This window comes from Aethalodelphis obliquidens, unplaced genomic scaffold (genome assembly GCF_003676395.1).
Source record: "Aethalodelphis obliquidens isolate GAN/ISIS:26980383/991018 unplaced genomic scaffold, ASM367639v1 scaffold2, whole genome shotgun sequence".
Taxonomy (NCBI): Eukaryota; Metazoa; Chordata; class Mammalia; order Artiodactyla; family Delphinidae; genus Aethalodelphis; species Aethalodelphis obliquidens.
This window is the reverse complement of record NW_020837946.1, coordinates 18,319,722-18,337,894: the sequence shown is the minus strand read 5'-3', so window position 1 is coordinate 18,337,894 and position 18,173 is coordinate 18,319,722. Positions and strand designations below refer to the sequence as shown.

At 53.9% G+C, this 18,173-nt stretch overlaps 3 protein-coding genes across 8 annotated transcripts; all 3 read left to right on the top strand.

Moving 5' to 3' along the window:
- The first annotated feature begins 1,697 nt into the window (after positions 1-1,697).
- On the top strand, positions 1,698-4,294 carry LOC113627735 (tubulin alpha-1D chain-like). The gene is made up of 3 exons (XM_027120788.1): positions 1,698-2,410; positions 2,930-3,152; positions 3,484-4,294. The coding sequence occupies exons 2-3, from the start codon at positions 3,032-3,034 to the stop codon at positions 3,765-3,767; spliced, it is 405 nt and encodes a 134-aa protein (XP_026976589.1). The 5' UTR covers positions 1,698-2,410; positions 2,930-3,031; the 3' UTR covers positions 3,768-4,294.
- Positions 4,295-4,361: 67 nt separating this feature from the next.
- On the top strand, positions 4,362-5,397 carry LOC113627730 (tubulin alpha-1D chain-like). Its single transcript, XM_027120777.1, has one exon. The coding sequence runs from the start codon at positions 4,459-4,461 to the stop codon at positions 5,380-5,382; it is 924 nt and encodes a 307-aa protein (XP_026976578.1). The 5' UTR covers positions 4,362-4,458; the 3' UTR covers positions 5,383-5,397.
- A 5,389-nt stretch (positions 5,398-10,786) lies between these two features.
- Positions 10,787-18,081, top strand: DNAJB2 (DnaJ heat shock protein family (Hsp40) member B2). Of its 6 annotated transcripts, XM_027120759.1 has the most exons (10): positions 10,787-10,988; positions 11,288-11,388; positions 12,034-12,143; positions 13,201-13,254; positions 13,453-13,575; positions 14,319-14,411; positions 14,637-14,739; positions 14,929-14,999; positions 15,845-16,051; positions 17,165-18,081. In XM_027120759.1, exons 2-10 carry the CDS (start codon positions 11,324-11,326, stop codon positions 17,173-17,175), a joined length of 837 nt encoding a protein of 278 aa, XP_026976560.1. In that variant the 5' UTR covers positions 10,787-10,988; positions 11,288-11,323; the 3' UTR covers positions 17,176-18,081. The 6 variants fall into 6 exon arrangements, 3 of the variants coding, with proteins under 3 accessions (XP_026976560.1, XP_026976538.1, XP_026976551.1); XM_027120737.1 differs by having other exon boundaries at positions 15,845-18,081; XR_003435704.1 differs by lacking the exon at positions 12,034-12,143 and having other exon boundaries at positions 10,871-10,988; positions 15,845-16,955.
- The last annotated feature ends 92 nt before the right edge of the window (positions 18,082-18,173 follow it).

Here is an 18,173-nt window from a genome sequence, read left to right as displayed (position 1 = left end):
TTGCTCGTGACTTTGAGCAAGTTGTTTGACCTCTCTGAGAGTCAGTAAAATAGGGTAATAAAGACACCTACCTAAGGGGGTTGTTGTAAAGATTAAAGCAGATAGTGTATGTGAAGCGCTGAGCACAGTGCCTGGCACCTAATTAATGCTCACTATACAGAACTAAACAACCTAATGACGAAGCCTGCTGAGCGTGAGATTATACTATTTTCACCGGCAAGAAAAGGGAATGGGAGAAGCTGAGGTGCGGTTTGAGGTCAAGTCTGTGTGATTCCAGGGGCTGAATTCTTTGCCCAAACCCAGAGTGAGGGGCATCGTTTCCAGCGACCCCGGCATACCCCAGGTCAGACACACCTTGCGTGGGCCAGCAGCTGTGGGAGCCAGGACAGGGTCTGGCTTTGTGCACAGAGCCTGGGCAGGCTCTGAGGTGCAGCAGCGGGTGCTGGCCCTGCCAGCCAGGTGATTGGTGAGCTGAGTCAGCCCTCCCTCCTGGACCTGGGGATTTCTGGAGTCCTTTGTCCCGAAATCCCTCCCAGCTTAATTCATTACTTTCTCTTACTATGACCCCCGGGGTTGGGGGATGGGGAATTGGTAAGGGGGTCCGACAGGTATGGCGCACCCTACTTTGTGTCGTCCAATGAGCCGGGCAACTTACACGCATTCTTTCATCTGCAGAGTGATTCTAGGAGGGGCTCTTGTTACCGCCCCACTTCACCAGGGGAAGACGCCCACAGAGAGGCAAGTGGGGGAGTAATGGGGCTGGGATACAGGTGGTCTATGTATTAATCCCAGTCATCTAAAAATCATAAAAAGTCAAGGCCCTTGTGTCATATTTACAAAGTCAGAGAAGTGTAAAATTTATGGATAAAGCATCCTCATTATGAAATATTTCAGACATGAGAAAAGGTATAAAGAATAATATAATGAACACCTGCTACCCAGCTTAAGAAACAGAATCCTTCTCTGAATGCATTCACCTCCCTCCTCTAACATTATTCCAAATTGGGTGCTAATATTTTCCCTTGCTTTCTTTACTTCTGTAATACATTCCAAGAATATATAGCAAATATAAAAATTTATCTGTAAACGATGCATACAAGTTAAAGATTTATATAAATAGTACTGTATTATGATTCTTCTTAACTTGCTTTTTTTCTATGAAGAATTTTGGGGGGCAAGGGGCTTCCCTGCTGGCGCAGTGGTTGAGAGTCCACCTGCCGATGCAGGGGACACGGCTTCGTGCCCCGGTCCGGGAGGATCCCATGTGCCGCGGAGCGGCTGGGCCCGTGAGCCATGGCCACTGAGCCTGCGCGTCCGGAGCCTGTGCTCTGCAACGGGAGAGGCCACAGCAGTGAGAGGCCCGCGTACCGCAAAAAAAAAAAAAAGAATTTTGGGGGGCAAGACTCTTTTTTTTTAATTAATTAATTAATTTTATTTTTGGCCGTGTTGGGTCTTTGTTGCTGTGCACGGGCTTTCTCTAGTTGCAGTGAGCGGGGGCTACTCTTCGTTGTGGTGCGTGGGCTTCTCATTGCGGTGGCCTCTCTTGTTGCGGAGCACGGGCTCTAGGCGCGCGGGCTTCAGTAGTTGTGGCACGTGGGCTCAGTAGTTGTGGCTTGCGGGCTCTAGAGCTCAGGCTCAGTAGTTGTGGCGCACGGGCTTAGTTGCTCCGCAGCATGTGGGATCTTCCTGGGCCAGGGCTCGAACCCGTGTCCCTTGCATTGGCAGGCAGATTCTTAACCACTGCGCCACCAGGGAAGCCCAAGATTCTTTCCTGTATTCATCCACGTCCACTTCTGAATCATCCTTTATTTTCTCCTGTTGAAGGACGTTTAATCGGCTTCCGTTGCTATGGTACTGTGACTGTTCTTGCACCTGTTTTCTTGTGCACCTATGTGAGAATTTCTCTAGAGCATCTTCAGCTTTCCTAGATATTGCCAGACCACTCTCCAAAAAAGATGCGTCACTTTGGGCTTCCAGCAGCAGCCTGAGAATTCTCATTTCTCTACACCCTCCACATGATTAAGCCTTAAAGCTTGGGGAAATCTGATGGATGTGGGTGCTCGTTTTGTTGTTAAAGTCTGCCGTAAATACTTCTCAAGCAGGAAGAAACTTTCTGGGATCCTACTTACCACACTGTCACGTATCTGTTATCGTATGAAACGCTCCCTTCCCCAGACAGTGAGTTTCTTAAGCGCAGAGACTGGGTATTAGGTGTTATGTATCCCCAGTCTCCGCCCGGTGTCAGGCAGATAATGGAGGCTCAGTACATGATGAAGCAGGAGGGTCAAGTCTTTTTGATGCTCATGGGGCTCCCCAGGAAGGGCAATGACCTTTCTCTTTTTCTAGGACCAAGCAGGTTACCCCAGTCCTGCTCCGGGGGCCAAGAACTCTTTGACCAGCCTTGAGTCATGTGAGGAAGAACTCTCTTCCCAGCCCCTCATCACTCCAGAACCACACACACCCAAGAGGAAAGAACAGCACACACACATCCATCCCAGGCCCACTCTCCCCTTCCTTGCTGGCATTCCTAGCTTTAACATGAATCCAGAGTTCCTTCTGCTTTTCTAAACCTCATCCTTGTCCCTGACCCCTGAAACCTCACTTGGATCTTGTGTTCCTTACTAATGGCCCCTTCTTTCTTTCTGGACATGGGTGTGTTGCCTATCATGCTCTGTCAGACTCATCTGAGCCCCTCGATGTTCCTCAAGATGCTTAGTCACTGAGCAAAGACTCTATAATCTTAGAACTGGTCACATCTTCTGCTTCCCCTGAGGGTTTTGCCCGCCACCACTGCCCCCCACCCCCGGGACGTGGGGCGCCGAGAGCAAAGTCCAGGAACTCTTGCTCTCAGCCAGGGAACCACGCAAGGAAGGAAGGCAGGAATCGTGTCCAGGCATGATACGCTTCTCTCTGCCCTTTGTCCACTCAGCGTGAGTGCATCTCAGTCCACGTGGGGCAGGCTGGAGTGCAGACCGGCAATGCCTGCTGGGAGCTCTGCTGCTTGGAACATGGGATCCAACCAGATGGGCAGATGCCCAGCGACAAGACAATCAGGGGAGGGGATGACTCCTTCAACACCTTCTTTAGTGAAACTGGGGCTGGCAAACACGTGCCCCGGGTGGTGTTTGTGGATCTGGAGCCCACTGTGATTGGTGAGTGATGACCAGCCCCTGCCACGGCCTTGTCCCAGTTACCACAGCAAGTCCTTCTCCATAATTGGAGAGCACTGGTTTGTCGTCCCCAGTTGCTGCAGCGAATCAGAACTCCAGCTCTGCTGTCACTCAGCTCCAGAGTCTCAAGGTCACTCCACATCTCTTTCCTTTTCGTTGAAGTACACTTACGATCAAGGGCAATAACAGCAGGCTGAATGGGGCTCCTCTAGGGTAGAACTTCGGGCCTGGTGACCCCACCCCTTCTGGGTACCCTGGGGCTCCAGGAGCCAGGCTGCAAGGGGAGGGGGACCTAGAATTCTGCCCACTGCAGATGAGGTTCGGACGGGCACGTATCGCCAGCTCTTCTGTCCAGAGCAGCTCATCACTGGCAAGGAAGATGCTGCCAATAACTATGCCCGTGGCCACTACACCATCGGAAAGGAGCTCATCGACCCGGTGCTGGACCGGATTCAGAAGCTGGTGAGAGAAGAGCTGAGGGCTGGGGGAATCTGGATTCCTGTTGTGAAGTGGTCTGGAGACCAGACAAGGGAAGGGCACCTTCCATCCTTGGGAGAGTCTCCTGGACAAGCATTAAACACACAGGATCAGGACTAGTGAGGAGGGGAGGCAGAGTATGAGCTCCAGCCTGGAGCTGGGTGTCCCTTTTATCTTCTATAGTAAGTGGCCCGATGCTGGGCAGAGTGGCTGCCAGTTGATAGGCTGCCTGGCCAAGATATGAGCACCCATAAGCAGTCCCAGAATGCCACCTTGTATTGTAGGTATGTGGGCAGAAGGCCCTGTGAAAAACAGGGATCCAAACAATACCAGCTCAAGGCCCTCTGATCAACTTCAGCCTCCAGCAAGGACAGGGATCAGGTTCCTGGGCTGTTCATCTCAGTAAGGAAGCCCTCCAGAAACATCTGGTTAGATCAGGGGGCACGGGTAGGAAGCCGGGTGGAGTTGGCAAGTTATGATGACAAAAATGACCATGGCACAAGAGTCAAGAGAGCTGTCTGTGGAAGGCTTCAGGAGGTTTGAGAGAGGAAGAGAGACAAGGAGGAGAGAGTGGGACCTCCTTATCAGGGTCTATTTTGTGCCCTTGGAAAAGTCTTCCAAGGATTTTATGAAACTTTTGGGGAAATCTCAAACAGCACGAGCTGGTTCTTTGCTGTTGGTCAGCTGTGCTTCACATCCCATGTTTCTCTTCGCCTTCACGTTCTAGGCTGACCAGTGCACAGGACTTCAGGGCTTCCTGGTGTTCCACAGCTTTGGAGGGGGCACTGGCTCTGGCTTCACCTCACTCCTGATGGAGCGGCTCTCTGTTGACTATGGCAAGAAATCCAAGCTGGAGTTCTCCATCTACCCAGCCCCGCAGGTGTCCACAGCCGTGGTGGAGCCCTATAACTCCATCCAGACCACCCACACCACCCTGGAGCACTCAGACTGTGCCTTCATGGTGGACAACGAAGCCATCTACGACATCTGCCGCCGCAACCTAGACATCGAGCGCCCGACTTACACCAACCTCAACCGCCTCATCAGCCAAATCGTCTCCTCCATCACGGCCTCCCTGCGCTTCGACGGCGCCCTCAACGTGGACCTGACGGAGTTCCAGACCAACCTGGTGCCCTACCCTCGCATCCACTTCCCCCTGGCCACCTATGCGCCAGTCATCTCTGCAGAGAAAGCCTACCACGAGCAGCTGTCGGTGGCAGAGATCACCAATGCCTGCTTCGAGCCTGCCAACCAGATGGTGAAGTGTGATCCCCGTCACGGCAAGTACATGGCCTGCTGCCTGCTGTACCGTGGAGACGTGGTGCCCAAGGATGTCAACGCCGCCATCGCTGCCATCAAGACCAAGCGCAGTATTCAGTTCGTGGACTGGTGCCCCACGGGCTTCAAGGTTGGCATCAACTACCAGCCCCCCACTGTGGTGCCCGGGGGTGATCTGGCCAAGGTGCAGCGTGCCGTGTGCATGCTGAGCAACACGACCGCCATCGCTGAGGCCTGGGCCCGCCTGGACCACAAGTTCGACCTGATGTATGCCAAGAGGGCGTTTGTGCACTGGTACGTGGGCGAGGGCATGGAGGAGGGTGAGTTCTCCGAGGCCCGGGAGGATATGGCTGCCCTGGAGAAGGATTACGAGGAGGTGGGCATGGATAGTGTGGAGGGGGAGGGAGAAGAGGAGGAGGGGGATGAATACTGGGGGAATCCTTCACGTCTGTCCTGAATAAAGTGCTATGGCCTTAGTGTCTCACAAATGTCTTTTCCTCTTGGGAAAAACCATGGGGGCGGGGGGCTTTTCCTTCATAAGAGATAGGAAGACTGGTATCTTAGCCTGGGTTCCCCAGGAAGCAGATCTGACTTCAGATTTCATTAATGAGTGCAATTCCACGGAGCAGAATGGGGGCCGAGGTGGGTCAAGCAGAGAAGGAGGGAGAACTCACCCTAGAGATGTAGCTGGATAAATGGCATCTCAGACCATTCCCTGGGAGAGTGGGCAGGAGAGGAGGTGAGGGTGGGGAATTTCTGCACTGGCTCCATTCTTCCCTTGGTTAAACCTTCGCCTCATCAAACATTAACTTGCCTGTACTTCAGGTTGCACACACTTGGGCTGCAGGGTCAACAGGGAATCCCTGGGCAGGAGGTGAGGCGCTGTCTGTGTGTGAAGCTGGTCCGAGCTGCACAGGGCTGCAAAAAGAGCCTGGTGAGGCCAGGGGATGTGAAGTAGTGCCTCAGGGTAGTCTGATACAGCTGGTCCTCACTAGCCCACCCTCCTGTCTTCTTCAGTGTGGAGTGTAGAGAGTCCGGAAGCTGGCATTAAGGCAGAAGTGGTACAGTGGAAGCAACAACGGGGGAATGGGGGTCAAGGGGGAGCTTGCCTCCCTGTAATCTCCATCACATTCATCACTTTTTGATAAAGACAAATCACCTTTCTTCAAACTATGCCACACGCACAGCTTTAAGCCCCCACTTCCAACCAGGTGGCTGCCCTAAAATCCTTGTATGTGGATTTTCTGCCACGCCTTCTGGGTTAGGAGGATAGCTTAATTATTTAGGAACCCATTTTGCCTGAATAGCTCAGCTATATCCTCCAACCCATTTTTTTTTCTCTCTCTCTGAAAGGATTGAATTTCAAATCTCTGTCCTGTGTCTTTCTATTAACTGGTTTCAAATTTGGGGAAGAAAGAGAGGTTATTTGGGGAGCCTTTCAAACACCAGAAAAAAATCACTGTCATTTATTCAGCTCCTAGTATACTAGGTCCTGCATCCACACTATCTTCTTTAATCCTGAGGTAAATACAGTTATTGTACCCACCCACTGGACTGGAAGCTCCATGGGAACAAGGCCTGTTCTACGCTCAGGACCCAGAATGCTGTCTGACACATAGATTCTCAAATTTGTTAAATAGACTTGTTGGATGAATGCTCATTTTATAGATGTGGTGACTGAGGCTTGGAGAAGTCATGTGACTTGCACAAGGTTACCCAGCTAGTAAGTGGAGGAGTTGGGATTGAAACCCAGGTCAGCCTGGGCCAAAGCTTATGCTGCTGCCCTCCCCTTCCTAGGGTGTCCTCCCCTCCTGCCCTCAGCAGACACAGGCACCTCTCCAGACGCCACCTCTTCAGGGCCTGCCAGCTCTGCAGTGCCCAGACAGTGACTCAGGTGCCTTGAAGGCAGGGAGGGGGTGATGCTTGACACTTCCGTGCCCAGGCACTGTGGTAGAGGGCATGTGGGGCGGAGGAGGGACCCAGCTTCCAGGGCTGAACAAGGGCAGAGGTGTCTCTGGGGCCACGTCTTGGGGTTGTCAGTGTCCTCTAAAAGCCCTCTGCCACTGACATCCAATAGGTGAGGTAAGGGTTTGGGAGAGGCCAGGAGGGAGGGCCCTGAGGAAGGTCTTTACCACTCAACACGGCTGGGTATCCACAGAGGTGGCCAGGTTCCCCTCCTGATGGCTGTACCAGCCAACCCACCCTGGGCAGCTGGATGGCCACCTCTTCTCTGACCCCATGAGGCCTCCCAGCTACTAACTCTGCAGGCAAGCCCTGGCAGGCCTAGGTTGGACTGGGTGTGGATGTGGGGAGGTGGCAACCCAGATCTCCATGGGACAGCTGGGAGCGCCACCCAGCCTGGCTCCTGGGGACTCCCTCAGTGCAGGGGAATGCTGTCATCCCTGCAGCTTCTAAAGCCAGGGGACAATTACCTCTTGCAGGCAGACACAAGAGACAGAGCCCCAACCTTGGATTCCACCCAGCACACTTACTCCCTCGCCTCTAATGTGTCAGGAGCATGCCTGCCTCCGAAGCTGCATTCCCTCCTTCCGGAACGCCACCTCCCCCTGCTGGCCTCAGTGTTGCCATTTTTTCCAGGTTAGATCACAGTCACCCAGGACCCATCTAGCACTGGAGACCTCTGCCTCATCTAGATTCTCCCTCTTACTGGCTGTCTCTATCACTCATTCAGTACTTGGCATGGACTGCCTTGTACCATAGCACTTAGCTTGTTGCTGATATCCTATTTCCCCAGCTAGATTTAAAAATATTACATTTGACCAGTTACTATGTGCACATGCTTCAGTACTTGTCAGGTACCAAAGAGATTTACAAACAGCAAAAATAAGTCCCCTTCCTTTGTTCCCCTCTTGGCAGCCGCCACTGTTCACTCTTGGTTAGTACTCCCTTCCAGACATCTACGTATATACTAATGTGTGCACACACGCATTTAAATACGCTTTGCTCTGCACCTTGTTTTTTTTACTTAACAATAAATCTAGAAGATGGTGCACATCAGTACATATAGATATACCTTGTTCTTTTTGGTGACAATATAGAATTCCACAGTACCTTGTACCATTGCTTATTTAACCAGTCTGCTATTAATGATATAGTATTTAGGTTGTTTTTAATTGTTTGCTATGAAAAGAATGCTGCAACCCTTGTACATGCTTCTTTGCACATATGTACAACCACAAATTATTAGAATTGGCATTACTGGGTCAAAGGCCTTTAATTTTTTTTTTAATTTAATTTAACTTTTATTTTTTTTTTTTTTTGCAGTACACGGGCCTATCACTGTTGTGGCCTCTCCCGTGGCGGAGCACAGGCTCCGGACGCGCAGGCTCAGCGGCCATGGCTCAAGGGCCCAGCCGCTCCGCGGCATGTGGGATCTTCCCGGACCGGGGCACGAACCCGTGTCCCCTGCATCGGCAGGCGGACTCTCAACCACTGCACCACCAGGGAAGCCCCTATATACCTTGATTTTTGATATATACTTCATACTGCTCTCTTTAGAAGTTATATCCAAACACCCCTCCTACTACCAATGTATGAGCCCGCCTGTGTCCATACAACACATTACACTTTTTGACCTTCATCAATCATCCAGGAAGTGAAAGTATTCCGCTGCAGCTTTCCTTTATGATTCTCTTGCTATGAATGATACTGAGCATCTTTTCATATTTAAAAGCCAGTACTTTCTCTTCTGTGAACTGTCTTGTCTGTGCCCTCCACCCATTTAAAGAACTGCATTGTTTGTCTTTTCTCATACATTTGTCGGAATTCCCTGTGAACAAAGGAAATTAACCCTTTGCTTGCTAGATGTGTTCCACATAATTTCCCTTGGCTGTCATTTGTCTGTGTCCCAACGAGGTTTTCATCTCCCTGAGTACAGGGACTGAAACTTAAAGCTCTCTGTATTCCTACTCTTAATATGAAACCACATACATGGTAGGGTGCTAGACAAATGTCTGTTGAGACAAGAGAAGTAAAAAGAAAGAGATCTGGAAGATTCTGGAGTGACCTAACCTAATCTATCCCTTCCTCTTATACCAAGGTCAGTCAGGAAACAGCAGGAACTAACTCTGGCAAAATAAAAAAAGAAAAGGACCCCCCGACACACACGCATATACATACAACACACACACACACACACACACACACACAATTAGAGAGACACTGGGTAGCATACAGAATCAATACAAGGGCTGCCAAACAAGTTTCCGCAAACAGGTAGGCATCAAGGGAAGTTGGGCAGCCAGCACCACAGTCAAGGTCAGGGCACATGACATCCTGCTTAAAAAGCCCCTGGCCCCTCCACCCACTGCAGTGAGGCCTCCTCTCACCCTGGCATCGAGGCTGACATTTCCTCCTCCAGACACTAGAGGCCACTGCTGGCTCTGCTTGCCACCACTGCAGAAATGAATTCTCAACTGCCCCTGCTTCTCTGTGACTTGCTCCAGATTCCAAGTCCCAGTTGGAGCTTCCAACTGGCAAAACATCCGGCTTTTGCCTACACCTTGGAGCCAGGAAGTCTGGGAGAGCAAGTGTCGGGTTTTGTGGCAGGTAGTGGCCTGGCTCCCATCAAAGCCTACGCAATGGGCATTTGCCAGATGCAGGTAGGTAGGAGGCTCAGGCTGTGAGCAGCCAGGAAAACTGGACAAACGCACACCAGGCTCTTCTCTCACGTCTGGCTCAAGCCCTTCTCTTTGATGAAGCACTTCTGGGTCACCCAGCCTAAAATATTCTTCTGGATACACATAACCAGTATTGCTTGGGCCAGTCATGATGCCAGAGAACCTTTGTACCAAGACCTACTATGTACCATACCTCATTTGACTTTCAAACAGCCCTAGGCGTTACCTGTATTTAGGGAGGAAAAACTGAGTCCTTAGAGGTTTTCTTGTCACACAGTAGTACCAGGTTGCAAACCCAGGTCTGTTTCCAAAGCCTTGGGGTTTCCCAGTGGTCTATACTGATGGGCTGGTAGTTGGAGCTCTGTGAAGGTAGGGATTGGGCCGCAGTCTTCTTTTTACATCCTGGCAGCATCTACAACATAGAAGATGCTCAATTAATGCTTGTGGATTGGCCTGGATAGCAAGTGGGAGCCAGTTCTAGAAGGTTCTCTAACTTTCCCATGAGGCCTGAAGCCAGAAAACACTCTAAGGTGGAAGAGGTCTACTCAGGATCAGTTTGGAAAGAAAAACCTCGAATCTGGGGAACTTCCTCTCCTTTTTTTCCCCCCATTTCCCCATTAACCACCCATTAATCCCATTAATCTCCCAAATGTGTCAAAATTGTTAAGAACATGTTCCCATCTGTGCATTATTTAATCATCCAATGGATATTTTTGAACCGCACTACTGTCCTGAATACTCTAGTGAGAAAAAAGACATAATCTCTGCCCTGTGGAGTTTGCATCCTAGTGGGGGAGGTGACTGTCAATCAGATAATCAAACAAATAAATGCCCTGACCAGTGTGAGGAAGGTTGCCAAGAGATGCTATGAGAGGCAGGTGTGACCTACTCAGGGAAGGCGGACAGCCTCTTCTGAGGGCTGGGGCTTAGAGCAGGGATCTCAAGAAGGGGGAGGATTTAGGCCCAGAGAGGAGGAGTCTGTGAGCCCTTGAAGTGGTGATTTCCTCTGGATGAGTAATCCTCGGTCATCGAGCCTGTCTCTAGGAAAGCCACAGAGGGGCCAGGGGCTGGGTGGCTTGTTTGTTGGCAAGTGCGTCACTCCTGGATGGAGCCTGCCGCTGTCTCCCAGGTCCCATCTGGGGATGACGTTGTCCTGGTGCAAGCCCAAAATAGCCGGCTCCGCCTCCATCTCCCGGCAGCCCCTGCAGCAGCACACACCCCCCTCCACCCCCCAAGGTGACAGGCCGAGCCGGCCTCCTCTGGGTCTCTAGTAGTTTCCGTGCCGCTGACGCAAGCTTGCGCGCACAGCTGGGCCTGCCGCGTCCTACGCAGCAGCCGCGAGCCGGGCAGCCGGTGCCAGACGGTTCCCGGCGGGGGGCAGGGGCGGGGCGCTCCAAGAGGCCAGGGACTCCCGGCGGAGGAGGTGCGGGCGGGGGGCCCCGGTCAGGCTGGGGGGCCCTGGGCCGGACTGCTGGCGTTTGGGGGCCGCGATAGGGCGCCCCGGCCCTGGGCCCTGAGATAGCCCCTGGCACCGGCCTGCGAGGGCCGATAAGGCTGCCCGAGGGAGCCGAGTCACCGGCCGCGAGGAGAGCCAGCGGGCGCCGCGAGGAGAGCCAGCGGGCTCCGCGGCCCCCTGGGAGCGCCTCTCGCCGCCCCCGGGGTCTCCAGCCCCGGGGAGGGGCTCTCGGTTCTTTCCGCCTGACTGTACCTTCTCTACCGTAGCCCCAAGGAGGCCCGCCTGACGACTGACGAGTTGCCATGGCATCCTACTACGAGATCCTAGACGTGCCGCGAAGTGCGTCCGCTGATGACATCAAAAAGGCGTAAGTGCCTCCGCTGTGCACCAGAAAGCCACTCACCCCCCTCCCCCCGCTCCACCACCCTGGGGCCCTTCAGAGGCTGGGCTGAGAGAGCCAGGTCCTTAGAGAGGATTGCGGGCCTCTCTCAGAGAGAGACCCCTGTAGGGAGGAAGGAGACCCCTGGATGAGTAGGAGAGAGTCTACAGCGTGAAGCTCCGCTGGAAGGTGCAGTGTGAGCTCTTTTCCAGTACAGCCCCGCCATCCCCTCCCTTTCCCTTTATTCCTACGCCAACCCCCCGCCTCTAGGTGTGGGCTGTCTCGGGATGCAGTGCAAAGATGCTCAAGCACTGTGCCCCTCCCCCCCCATGGCCACATGTACCCACGTCCTTGGCAACCCCAGCCCCAGCGAGCCCCAGGGAGGCGTTAGGCCTGGGGCTTTCTCATCCTTATGTCTAATACAAGTGTATAGTCCCAGCACTGGCTGCAGAGGGGCGAGATGGGGACTCCGTTAAAACATTGCTGCAGGGGCAGCCCTGGCAGCTGGCATGGACCGGGATCTGAGTGGTGGAAGGGCTATGGTGGGCTAACAGGAAGTGGGTCGTTCTGTTCCCTAGTGAGAAGTGCCTGCGTTTGTCTCCTGACCCTCCCCTCTGAACCCACTTCCTGCAGATATCGGAAGAAGGCTTTACAGTGGCACCCAGACAAGAACCCAGATAATAAAGAGTTTGCTGAGAAGAAGTTCAAGGAGGTGGCCGAGGCGTATGAAGTGCTGTCGGACAGTAAGGGCCAGGGTCAGGGGTCAGGGCAGGGCAGCACCTGTCACTGCCACTTCATGCCCCCTCACACTCTTTCCCAAAGCCATGCTGCCACCACCCCAGTCTCCTCCATGCCTTTTCCAACCTGGCATTCAAGTGCCCCCCTCCCACAGGGACTCTGAGATTTTTTTGTTCGTTTGTTTCAATTCAGAGGAGCACCTACTGTGTGTCAAGCACCCTTTTATTCTTCCCCTGATCCCCTGTCTCAGTGTCTGCTCCTCAGGGTCTGCTAGTTGCAGCATGGATCCTGACAAGGGGAAGGAAGCAGGGCAGGTAACCGAGGTGTGCCGAGCCTCCTCTGTGCCAGGCATTGGTAGTTATAATCTCCATGAGTCCTCACAGCCATCCTGTGAGACAGGATTTATCACCCCCATTTTTCAGGCAAGGAAACTGAGGCTGAGAGAGGTGAAGTAACTTGCTCGAGGAATATGAGTCCAGGCCTTTCATTCATTAATTCAAAAAATATTCACTGAGTGCTTATGGTGCCCGGCCCTTGTTGGGTACTGAGGAACGATGGAGGACGAGCAGGTCCTGCAAGTCCTGATGGGTTTATCACAGTCTGTTCAGGGAAGGCCAACATTAAGCAAGTGAATGCATAGACGAGATTATTCCAAAGGAACGTAGCAGGGTGATGTGATAGGGAATAGGGAATAATAGGCAGCAGTTTTAGGTAGTCAAGAAAGGTCTCTCTGTGACATTTAGGCTAGGCCCTGATTAATAATAACATAGCAATGATTAGCTAACATTTATGAAGCACTATGTATCAGGCACTGTGCAAGGTGGATTATCTTATTTAATCCTTGCAACTCTGAGGTCGGTGCTGTTATTGTGTCCATTTTACAGATGAGAAGGGGCCCCTATGTGAAGGGCTGAGCTGCTGCTAAAACCTGTAGCGCATGTCCCCTCTGCAACCTGCTGCCCCCCAATTGTCAGTCTCTGGCCAGTCCTCTGAGGGGCCTAGCCTGGAAGGGGAGGCCGTCATCCCAGAGGGAGGGAGAAATGATCTGTTCTCTCTTTCCAGAGCATAAGCGTGAGATCTACGACCACTATGGCCGGGAAGGGCTGACTGGGGCAGGTAGGTGGAGCAGGGGCGCCCAGGGATGGAAGTGGGTCAGGGAGGAAGGGGGAGGGCAGATTCCTGCAGTGGAGGCTTGCTCTCACTCTGCTCTCAAGGCTCCTGGAGTCTCCCTGGAGTCTCTGTGCCTTAAGGGGGCCCCTGGCTCAGGGCAGGGTGCACGCCCTAAGCCCCCTCCTCATCCTGCCTCTCCTTCAGGTACTGGCCCGTGTCGGGCAGAAGCTGGCAGTGGCGGCCCTGGCTTCACCTTCACCTTCCGCAGCCCGGAGGAGGTCTTCCGGGAGTTCTTCGGGAGTGGTGACCCTTTTGCAGAGCTCTTTGGTGAGTGGACTCGGGCGGCCTCTGATAAGCTCGACTTCTCCCTCCAGGCCTGCTCTCCATCAGCTGGGAGGCCCTTAGGCAGGAGGCTGAGAGGGAAGCAGAATTCCACGGACAGAAGATTTTGTGTGGGTGGATCCAGTGAGCTCTGGGACAGAACCTTACACATTCCAGAACCCGCGTGACCCTATAGTGACACTTCAGAGACTCGCCTTATTAAATGATAACAATAATTCATTGTTAAACCTCCACAGTGACAGCCATGAAAGCAAGACTCAGAGCATCATGGGACAGTAATAATGCCATTACAAACAACAACAGATACCACTTTTTTGAATGGTTAAATGAACCCTGTGAGGTAGATAATTTTATCCACATTTACAGAGAAAACTGAGGCACATTCAGATAACTTGCTTACAGTCACACAGCAGATGGCGGAGCCGGGGCTTGTAGCTGTGTCTGCCTGACATCACACCAGGCTTATCTGCATAAAACTGAAGGAGCTATTCCCCATCCCCCTTCCTTTATTCTTCATAGTGGCCAGAATTGACCAGGGAACTTTTTCATATAATAATACTAAAAAGGAATTTAATTTATAAATCAGTCCAAGCAAAAAAGAAAAAAAATCAGAAATGTACCCAGTTGCTTAGCAGCTTATATTTCGAGACTTCAGAGCAGGGTTCACACATTCTAGGGGTGGGGGGATCTTTTCACCAGATGATGGTTCATCTGCTTACTTGTTGCAGATGACCTGGGCCCGTTCTCAGAGCTTCAGAACCGGAGTGCCCGACACTCGGGCCCTTTCTTCACCTTCTCTTCCTCCTTCCCTGGACACTCTGGTAAGTGCCGTCCCTTCTCATGCTTGCAAGCGTTTGGAGTCCTGGAGCCCCTCGCCTCAGCTTGTCACCTTCCCACGCCTTCTCTCTGTGTCTCTGGAACCCTGCCTCTGGGCAGCTCTGCGGGGAGACCCCACAGAGGTTCCTGGTCCATTGTGCGTGCAGCCTGCCTGGTACAGCCTCTGTCTAACATCCTCTTCTCCTCCTCCTCCTTTGTCCCAATGCCAGATTTCTCCTCCTCATCTTTCTCCTTCAGTCCTGGGGCTGGTGCTTTTCGCTCTGTCTCTACATCTACCACCTTTGTCCAAGGACGCCGCATCACGACGCGCAGGTGAGGGCTCCTTCTGGGACCATACGGGGTGTGGGGTGGGTGGGGGTGGAGCGGAGCCGCAGACGACTGGAGAGCAGCTCCCTGAGGGCAGAGTGCAGACTGCCCTGTCCACTGCGACGTCCCGGAGCCTGGACAGGCGCCCGCAGGACTCGGGCACGCCCACCGAATGAACCGTGCTGTCTCCCCCAGGATCATGGAGAACGGGCAGGAGCGGGTGGAAGTAGAGGAGGACGGGCAGCTGAAGTCTGTCACAATCAATGGTGAGGAGCGGCTCTGCCACCCAATCCCGATCAGGAAGCCCCAGGCCCCAAAGCCCCTTCCCCTAACTGCTCCTCTCTGAACTCCCCTGGGGCAGGGAAGCCAGACTGGCAGGGTCGGAGATGGTGATCCCGGGGAAGGGGGCTGGGACAGAGAATTGTGGAGCCTCAGAGGGCCAGCTAATCGCCGTCATCATGTGTGGGGTGCCTGGAGTTTGCAGAGCACTTGACTATTTTTAAAGCACTTGCGCACATACCACATCCCTTGTATTCTTAAAACACCCGGGGGAAAGCAGGGCAGTTTGCATTCGCCCTACTTTTCGTTTGAGGAGACTGAGCCTCAGCACAGCTAAATGGCCCTAACTCCCAAGTAGCCCCAGGCCCAAGGCTTTGACCTACTTAGCAAAAGGTAAAGCCAGGAATGAAACTCAGGACACAGGGCTCCTGGAGCTGAACTCTTCTTCCCACGACGCTGCCACGCAGTACAGGATGGTCACCATGACTACCCTTTTATGCCCGCCGACTCTGGGAGCTCTGTGTGCTAAAGGCTCTTCATGGGCTCTCTTATTTAATCATTGGAACAATTTGACGATGCAGGCACTCACGTCATTCCCATCTTATAGATGAGGAAAGGGAGGCTTAGGGAGGTTGAGTAACTTGCCAAAGGAGACAGCTCATACCTGCTGGAGCCGAATGCCTGGCCATGCTCATAACCACTACGCTAGGTGCCAAAATGCACACACCAGTTCCAGAGGAGGGGCTGTAAGTGGTCAGAGTGGCTGCTGCGTGAGGCCGGATTCCTGCAGCCTGGATCAGAGCCTGGCTCATGGTGGCTGTTACTCCCACAGGTATCCCGGATGACCTGGCACTGGGCTTGGAGCTGAGCCGTCGCGAGCAGCAACAGTCTGTCACCTCCAGATCAGGGGCCACACAGGTCCGGCAGACCCCTGTGTCGCGACCCCCTGACAGCGACCTCTCTGAGGATGACGAGGACCTGCAGCTTGCCATGGCCTACAGCCTGTCAGAGATGGAGGCAGCTGGGAAGAAACCAGCAGGTGGGCGGGGGGCACAGCGTCGACGGCAGGGGCAGCCCAAGGCCCAGAACCACGACCCAGGCATGGGGGAGACCCATGAGGGTGCAAGGGGTGACACAGCCAAACCCAGCCCATCTCCGGAGGAGAAGGCCTCTCGCTGCCTCATCCTCTGATCACTAGGCCCAACCCACCCGATTCAGGGGGCCAGGGGTCCTGTTCACTGTCAGGAGAGCACAGAGGGGCGTGGCCTGAGTTGCAGGAGCCCCTCTCCACCTCCATGCTCCCTCCCAGGTCCACCCCCCTCCACCCTCCAGCGTGGAGTCAGGATTTGCTGTGCTCAGCCCACGGCTGATAGGTCCCTGGCAAAGCCCAGGGTGGGGGGTGTCAGGGCAGTGGGAGGGCCTGAGGAGCCAGGATTCACTTATTCTTATTAGACAGGGAGTTTAAAGGGGCATTAGTGGCTTGGGTCAGGCCTTTCATGCCCAGGTCTTCTGCCACCTGTGTTGCCGATGATGTTAAGGAAGGAGGACTTGGCCTGAGGTTCTCTGAGCCAGAGTCGGCAGACACGGCTCTCCTTATCCGGCTGCAGACAACCCCACCCTGGTTTCTGCGCAGTGTTGAGCTCTGACGTCTCTGTTGCTTCCCTCCTGGTGCTGCTTCTCCCTCGCACTCTTCTCTCTGCAATTCCCCGTGGGCCGCAACGCTTGCTTTCACTGCCGTCTGGCTGGGACTCCCTTCTTGCTTCCCCCAGAAGGCCTCTTTGTGGCGAGGAAGATTCTGTGGCCAGTAGGGCCATAAGGTCTTCCGGGGAGGCTAGCTGGGTGGGGCGGGAGCCTCTCGGCCGTCCAGATTCGGAACCGGAGCCTACTCCTCCTCCCTTCCTCTTGCTGCCTCAGCCTGCCCCAGGCCTTGGGACTAGCCAGAGGTGAGGCCGGCTAATCCTGGAGAGGGGGGTTAAGGCCAGGTTGCCCCAGGAGGGAGGCTTAGGAGGGGACCATATCCCATCCTCCTGCACCATGCATCAGGGCTCAGGGAGAGGCCACAGGGCTAGCCCAGGGCTGCATGCTCAGCTCCGTCCTCCACGGCTTGCTGCTGACCCTCTCTCCTGTCACCCCGCCCCTGCTCTCTCCCCAGATGTGTTCTGAGCTGGATGTCCGGGACCCAGAATGGCAGCACAGTTCCAACAGGACAGCGCCCAAACCTGTGCACTGGGAGGGGACCCTCCATTCCTCTCCCTCGCCCATGCTGAGCATAGAGCCGGGCCTGGGTGGTGGGTGGGGGCTGGGTGGGAAGTAGTCTTAGCCTGTAAACGCTTCCCTGGGTGTTTGGTGCTGTCTCTTGGGGACTACAAGTCCCAGAATGCAACGCACAATGCCTCCTTTCTGTTAGATCATGCTTGGGAGAAGTGGTGCACAGTTACAGAGCTGTGCATCTTGGGACATGTAGTTCCAGCCCTGGTCGGCTTGTTAACTCACTGTGAGATGGGGCGATCGTGTCCTTTGATTTGTCCCTGGCAGGGGTGGCAAGAATGTGGATGATGGGGTAATGGTCTGAGCTTTGTTTCCCCTGACACCTCTTGCTAGCGCCAGGGTTAGAGTGTACCCATCAAGGCCCTGTGGCATCTCGGAGAGGCTCTTTTCCTGCGGGCAGTCCCGGGGTCTGAGAATGAGCCACGGCTGATCGGCTAAGCAGGGCGTGGTCTCAGAAGGCTGACAGGCGTGGGAGCTTGGAAGCTAGCCCTCTCAGTGGTGGTGGTGGTGGGGGGCGGGTGTGTGGCTGGAATTGGTGTGTGATGGGTGCTCTGGGCATGTTGCTGCTTGTATGGCTTCTTCGGCCTCTGACCCCGCTGCCCATTCTTTCTCTCCAACACCACAGAAGCTGCCTCTCCTCCTCCCTCCCTGGGGAGCCTGGTGGCTGGGGAGGGGAGTGGTGGAGCCGGGGTGTTGCCAGACCCTGGACCGTTGAGTCTCAGAGACCTATCAAAGCCAGCGGGGCTGAGCTCAGACCAAGAGGGAGCCACTGGAACTCAATAAAGCTGAGTTTCGAGAGTTTGGTGGTGTGCCGTGTTCCCTGTGCTTCCCTTCTCGGGGTGGGGAACCCTGGGGGACCAGTGGGTGACACACCTCCCTTTATTGCCCAGGCA

Excerpts from the sequence above, each read along its gene's own strand:
- LOC113627735 (XM_027120788.1), top strand. The coding sequence starts at position 3,032 with ATGCCCAGCGACAAGACAATCAGGGGAGGGGATGACTCCTTCAACACC. Across the intron at positions 3,153-3,483 it reads TCTGGAGCCCACTGTGATTG|ATGAGGTTCGGACGGGCACG; the intron begins GTGAGTGATGAC and ends TGCCCACTGCAG.
- LOC113627730 (XM_027120777.1), top strand. The coding sequence starts at position 4,459 with ATGGAGCGGCTCTCTGTTGACTATGGCAAGAAATCCAAGCTGGAGTTC.
- DNAJB2 (XM_027120737.1), top strand. The coding sequence starts at position 11,324 with ATGGCATCCTACTACGAGATCCTAGACGTGCCGCGAAGTGCGTCCGCT. Across the intron at positions 13,576-14,318 it reads CCCTTTTGCAGAGCTCTTTG|ATGACCTGGGCCCGTTCTCA; the intron begins GTGAGTGGACTC and ends TACTTGTTGCAG. Across the intron at positions 14,412-14,636 it reads CTCCTTCCCTGGACACTCTG|ATTTCTCCTCCTCATCTTTC; the intron begins GTAAGTGCCGTC and ends TCCCAATGCCAG.